General features: G+C 52.9%; 1 protein-coding gene across 1 annotated transcript in view; it reads right to left on the minus strand.

Moving 5' to 3' along the window:
* Positions 1 to 193: 193 nt before the first annotated feature.
* The window catches only part of LOC104385813 (ectonucleoside triphosphate diphosphohydrolase 2-like), a 12,771-nt gene continuing 6,908 nt past the window's right edge, over positions 194 to 6,056 (minus strand). Inside the window, exons 5-9 of the mRNA XM_009994312.1 lie at positions 5,475 to 5,702; positions 3,758 to 4,027; positions 2,414 to 2,509; positions 1,420 to 1,554; positions 194 to 424 (exon numbers count right to left, since the gene is read on the minus strand). Of these exons, the coding sequence (XP_009992614.1) occupies positions 194 to 424; positions 1,420 to 1,554; positions 2,414 to 2,509; positions 3,758 to 4,027; positions 5,475 to 5,702 (960 nt within the window). The remainder of the gene's footprint in view (positions 425 to 1,419; positions 1,555 to 2,413; positions 2,510 to 3,757; positions 4,028 to 5,474; positions 5,703 to 6,056) is intronic.

Genomic DNA, 6,056 nt, shown 5'->3' on the forward strand with positions numbered 1-6,056 from the left:
AGCAGGAATCACAGCTTCCTGCAGAGCAGGATCTATTGTCTCCAGGTACAGTAGTGCAAGTGCTGGCAGAGTGACCTAAGGCACTGGGAGTCCTGCAGGAAGATCCCTTGCATCCTCCAGTGACTTACACCTTTGGGATGTCTGTGTGTCCCCTGTTAGCTGCCCCCTGGCAGGAGGATCACGTCCCAGGGTGTCAGTTGTCATCAAAAACACTGCTGTTCCTGTCACTGGGGCTGCTCTCCTTGACCATCACTCGGTACGAGATGCGCATGAAGGAGCCCGTGAGCAGCACAACAAAGAGGATGAGGAGCAAAGACCAGACCCCTGGTTCAATCCCCTTGAGGAAGCTTGGGCTGTCCTTGGGGATGGTGTTGGTCAGATTCAGCAGGTACCCAAGAGTCCAGCCAGAGGATGGATCACCCATCTGCGGAGTTAAGGAGGAAGAGAGGTCAGAAGAGAGGGCAGTGCAGCCCAGCTGTGTTTCTGTGCACAGGCCCAAGGCCTCGTGTGCCTTATTTGAGACTGAGCCAAGGATTGGACTTGAAATGAGGAGCTCTCCCAGCTGAGTGCCCTGACCAGTCTCACCTGGGACTTCCACCCCTTCCATGGGCCTGGGAGCTCCATTTAACCTCTGGCCTGAGCAGCCATCTCCCTTTCCTGAGCTGTGTGCTGTTCCATCTTCTGCTCCCTGACTAGTTTTCTCAGGTGGGCCTCTGGTCTACATTGTGGGTAGTTCCATCTCTGGCCCTGTTGCCTGGTTGAACCTCAGACCTGTGTTGTAGGTTGCCCTTCTCTGGCTTTCCAGGCTGGGCTCCCTGGATGGACCCTGGACCTGCCTTGCCTTAGTCTGCTGGTCAGCACTGGCTGCCCTGCTGCCCCTGAGGTGGCCCCTGCTCACTGGGACTCTGCTTGGGCTGGTGGGTTGTGAAGAGGGTTGGGAATGGGCTTTCTTTCCTGTTGTGAAGGGGAGGACCCAATAAAAATCCCCCTTTCCTTAGGGGCTCCTCATCCTGAAGGAATTTCAGACCTTATAAGCCAGTTACAAACCCTCACTAGTAGAAAGGTGGTTGCAAGGGGGTAGAGCAGCATCTTTTGGCTCAGGAAATACTATCAGCAGTTTGTCCTTAGCATGAAGTGCTGATGAAGTCATACTTCCTTCCCTGTTGGGCACAGACTATCAAAGATGATATTGCTCCAGATAAGGTTTTGACTCATATTTTCCAGTGGGGACAAGTGGAATCTCTAGCTCTCTGACACTGGTTTTCTTCCTTATCATAATTGTGAATTTATTTTGGAAAAAAAACCAAACCTCTTGCTGGAGAAGCCCAGCTGGTCAGGGCTTGCAGGAGCAGGCCAGGTTGGCTTTGCTGAAACCAGCCCTCCTTTGTAACTGGAAATACCACAATGCAGGTTACTGACCTTCTTCTGGAATGCAGTCCAAACAGACCCATCAAAGTCAAATGTGTATCCCTGTGTACTGAGATGAAAGATGAAGGCAGACACAAGGCAGTAATCAGCAAGGGTATCCAGGCTTCTCTGAGACTCCTTGACCAGCTGGTGTCATTTCCAAAAGAAGATAGGGGGAGAAAAGAGGTAAATATTTAGTAGGTGACTTTCAGGCTTGCTGTAACCTCACCTTTCCTGCTCTAGGCCTGACTGTGGGACTGGTTTGTGTCCTGAGCAGACTGAAATGGTACCTCCTGAGCTGTGGTCTGGGAACCAGTGTCAGCTCTTAGTGCCTTGGTTTCCATCTTATTACAGACCAGGCAGCTCCAAGAGCTGCAGGACTGGCAGCCAGGTCTCCTGCAATTGCCTTGCAGGGGAGCTGCTTGGTCTGACTTACTGCTCTCTAATTAGGCTGAGCTGATGCCACAGCCTTTCTCTTAACAGGAACATTAGTGAGAGAGGGAGATGGTTATGGGCTTTGCTACCCCATTAGCAAAACCTGTAGAAATTGCCCAGTGTGAGTGTTACTGAGTGCTCAGTCAGTGCAGATCAGCACTTCTCAGTGTGCTCCTCAGCCACTGACCGAGGAAAGAACTTGTAAGTCCCCCTGGCTTAGTCTCCATGGGCCCTGGAGATGGGGAAAGCCCTGGAGTTGAGTGGATCTGTTCCTTGCACTTCAGGAGTGAGCAGAGAGCCTTCCTGTTTACTCTGTCATAGGCAGTAGAAGGTTCTTGTGGCTTTTCATGGAATGCAGTCCAGGTGTTACCAGCAGCAGCTGGGACTGGGGAGGAAGGGAAGTAAGTGGAGCCTGTTTCCTCAAAGCAGAAAAACCAAAAACCAGGCAAATCCAAGTTTCCCCCTGAGGGAGCCAGTAAATTATGGCTAGGTCAGTCTGAGCCCTGTGGGTTTGTGTAACAAACTACTCCTTGCTTCCCACTCTCCCTGCACACAGTTATTCCATAGTTACCTCTTTGGCAGACATCCCACAAAGCCTGTTGACTGCCTGACCCAAATCAGGAGAGGGCACAACTTCTCTCATGAAGTCCATGGCCTCAGAAATCACCTGCAACAGCAGCAGAAGAAATGATCAGTGCCTGTAGGAAAGTGTGAGCAGCTGTGGGGCAGGTTGATGGGTGCCCTCCTGGTGTGCCTGTGGTGGTGGTGATGGGGTCTCTGGTGGTGATGCAAGGAAGACAAGCAGCTCTGTTACTGCCTGGAGGTGGAGACAGGACAGTTCCTACCTTGTATCCAGGTAGGAACCTTCCTGGCCCTGCCTGAGTAAATAGACTAGTACAGATGCTCCTTGGCACCATGTCCATGGGAGGCTCTCAGGAACAAGGAGCTGTAGAAATTTCCATAATTCCTCCCTCTGAAAAACACTCAGTTTGTTCTAGGATCTTGAACTGGCCTTGGCTTAACAACCCAATGACTTTGGACACTAGGTCCAGGGTCTCAGGGATGAGCATGCTTGTGGTGGGACATGTCCACATGTTTGTTAAAGGATCCTCAGCTTTACCACAGACTTGGGGTGGGAAGAGCTGCTCAGCATGCAGCTCCTGGCTGTCCTATCCCCACTGGCTCTGGGGAGCTCCAAAGTCTCTCTTGCAGGCAGACATTGCTGAGACATTGATGAAGAAAAGCCCTGTCACGGCCATTGGTGGGAAGCCTGTGGTCCATATTTGACCAGCTGCATTGCAATGAGGGGGAGAGGCCAGGAGTGGCCAGAGGAGATCATGAAGATGATGGGAGGGCTGGAGCAGCTCTGCTCTGGAGCCAGGCTGGGAGAGTTGGGGTGTTCAGCCTGCAGAAGAGAAGGCTCCAGGGAGACCTTAGAGCAGCTTCCAGGGCCTGAAGGGGCTCCAGGAAAGCTGGGGAGGGACCTGGGACAAGGGCAGGGAGGGAGAGGATGAGGAGGAATGGATTAAAACTGGAAGAGGGAGATTTAGGTGAGATATTAGTAAGAAGTTATTTAGTGTGAGGGTGGTGAGACCCTGGCCCAGGTTGCCCAGGGAAGCTGTGGCTGCCCCATCCCTGGCAGTGTTGAAGGGCAGGTTGGATGGGGCTTGGAGCAGCCTGGGCTGGTGGGAGGTGTCCCTGCCCATGCAGGGGTGGGACTGGATGATCTTTAAGGTTCCTTCCAACCCAAACAAATCTAGGAGTGCATGTGTGCAGCACTAGCCAGAGCACTGGCCCTCTTGGCTAGCACAGAGCCCAGCGTGGCTCTTCCCTCTGCATTTATTAGTGCTCAAACCAGTCCCATTTCATGTGGTTTCCACACCAGTTGCATACCCAAGTGTAAATAAGAACTCACAAGAAACCTGGTCCGGAGGGGCTTGGAAACACTGCTGAGGGAATGGTTGGAGAAGCTGCAGGAGGAGGAGGAGCTGAGCAGGCTGTGCACGAGGCTCATGCAGGCACTGGGGTCGCTGGAGCCGCTGACATTGAAGATCTCCTGGCCAGGGATGTCCCCTGTGTCACCACTGACTGCACAAGGCCCAGCATGCACCGACTGCCACTGCACCTCCTGGGAGTAGGTGAGGGGCCAGCAGGGGTTAGACACAGCTGCAGCACTTCTCTGGTCCTAGAGACAATAAAAGAAGGACAGAGGCCACAAAAGAGGGGGTTGGTGTCTCAGGGCTTCACAAAGGAGGACAAAATATGACACAGTTATTCATCTGGCATGTTCATCAGTGTTGTCATTGGGCAGGCAGGCTGCAAACCTTCCCCAAACCTTCTCTCAGTTCATCACCTGCCAGGCCCAGATGGATGCAGCTCCTGCAGGGTCCAGGGGAAGCTGCAATCACTGGATCTGCTGGGGGAGGCTGAGATGTCCCAGCCCCACCTGCTCACCCTTTGACCAAAAATGCAATGCCAATGAGTCCTGTACTCTTTCTGATTTGAAAAAAAAGAGGCTGTTCTGGTCTGCCTTCCAAATTGCAGATTTGTTCTGGTTGGAAAAGACCTTTAAGATCATCAAGTCCAACCATAAGCCAACTCTACCAGGTCCAGTGCTAAACCATGTCATAGAATGGTTTGGGTTGGAGGGACCTTAAAGATCATCCAGTCCCACCCCCTGCATGGGCAGGGACACCTCCCACCAGCCCAGGCTGCTCCAAGCCCCATCCAACCTGCCCTTCAACACTGCCAGGGATGGGGCAGCCACAGCTTCCCTGGGCAACCTGGGCCAGGCTCTCAAAAACCTCATAGTGAAGAATTCCTTCCAATTTCTAACCTCATTCTCCTCTCTTTCAGTTTTGATGTCCCTCAGCACCACATCTATAGGCCTTTTAAACACCTCTAGGGATGGTGATTCGACCACCTCCCTGGGCAGCCTGTGCCAGTGGCTCAACCCCTGGAGAACCAGTGTTTATCTCTAGGAATTCCCCAATATGAAGCTGTGATGAAGTGGGTCTTCATATGGGACATTCAGGTCTCAGGGAGGGGAGCTGTGGTTCCTAGGGAGCCAAGGGGATGGGCAGTGAGTAGTTTATCTCTGAAAATTAGATTTTGGTGGAGACTCAAATGGCTCATGAGTTTGCAGCAGATCCTGCCCCCTCCAAGTGAAATAAAGTTTGGAAGAACCAAAACACCTGCATGTTTCCCAAATGAAGTGTTGCTTTTTGAAAGATGCTTCAGGGTTAAAGTCAGCAAAGGGCCCCACCCCACGTGGAGGGTCCTGGTGGGTTCCCAGGTGCTGCTGGTCAGGCTGCCCTAGGTTGGAGGAGCAGTTATGGGGAATCAGGGGAAGCCTTTGCCTCTCTTCACCCTGAAGGTGACCTTAGCACCTCTGGAGGGTAGTTTTAAGCTCGTGTGTGTGAAGGATCTTGAGTGGGGGGGTGTGTGGCTGCTCAGGGGGCACCAACTGAGGCACAGAGAGTGTTTTACAAATGCACTGGGCTCTTTTAGACACATGCAAAAGCCTTCTCCTAGTGATTGACATTTTGCCTCTTTTGCTACATCCTGTGAAGCTGTTGTTTAGTGATATTGTATCTGGGATCCTTGCAGATGCCCTTCTGGCAGGTACTCACCTGGATGAGCCTGGAGAGCAGCCGGTGGCGGAGCCGCTCCGTGGTGTGGCAGGGGCAGGGCTGGGTCTGCACGTGGTGTGTCTGCCCGTACAGCTGCAGCCTCACTGCCTCCTTGGCTGCCTGCTTCTCTCCTTCCACCTTGGAAGTGAGCTGTGTGGAGGTTCTTCCCATGGACAGGACTCCTGCCATCCCCTTCCTGGATGGGACCAACTGCCCTCGCCAGTCGTACTGAGCCGGAAAGAACCAGAGAGGACAGGTCTTAAGACTTCTAGACACAGATGCAAGCATTAGTGCACAGAGGGAGAAAGCAGCTCTCTGGTGCTGTACAGCCCAACTTTTATTCCCCTCTCCCCCCACAGGACATAAAGATGGTGGACTGGTGGCTTTGGAGGGAGCAGGAGCCATTGCACAAGCACTTCTGACAGCCAGCAAGAGCTCACGGCCCTGGGTGGCTGCTCAAAGCACAGCAGGTATGAGCAGGGGAGAGAGGAGAGGGCTGGTGATGAGGAACAGGAGGGAGGTTTCCAGGTGGGCAGTTGTGGGCTTTAAGTGCTGCCTTGAAGCTGAAGTGATCCTCCTGCT

This window comes from Chaetura pelagica, unplaced genomic scaffold, assembly GCF_000747805.2.
Source record: "Chaetura pelagica isolate M959 unplaced genomic scaffold, ChaPel_1.0 scaffold132, whole genome shotgun sequence".
NCBI lineage: Eukaryota > Metazoa > Chordata > Aves > Apodiformes > Apodidae > Chaetura > Chaetura pelagica.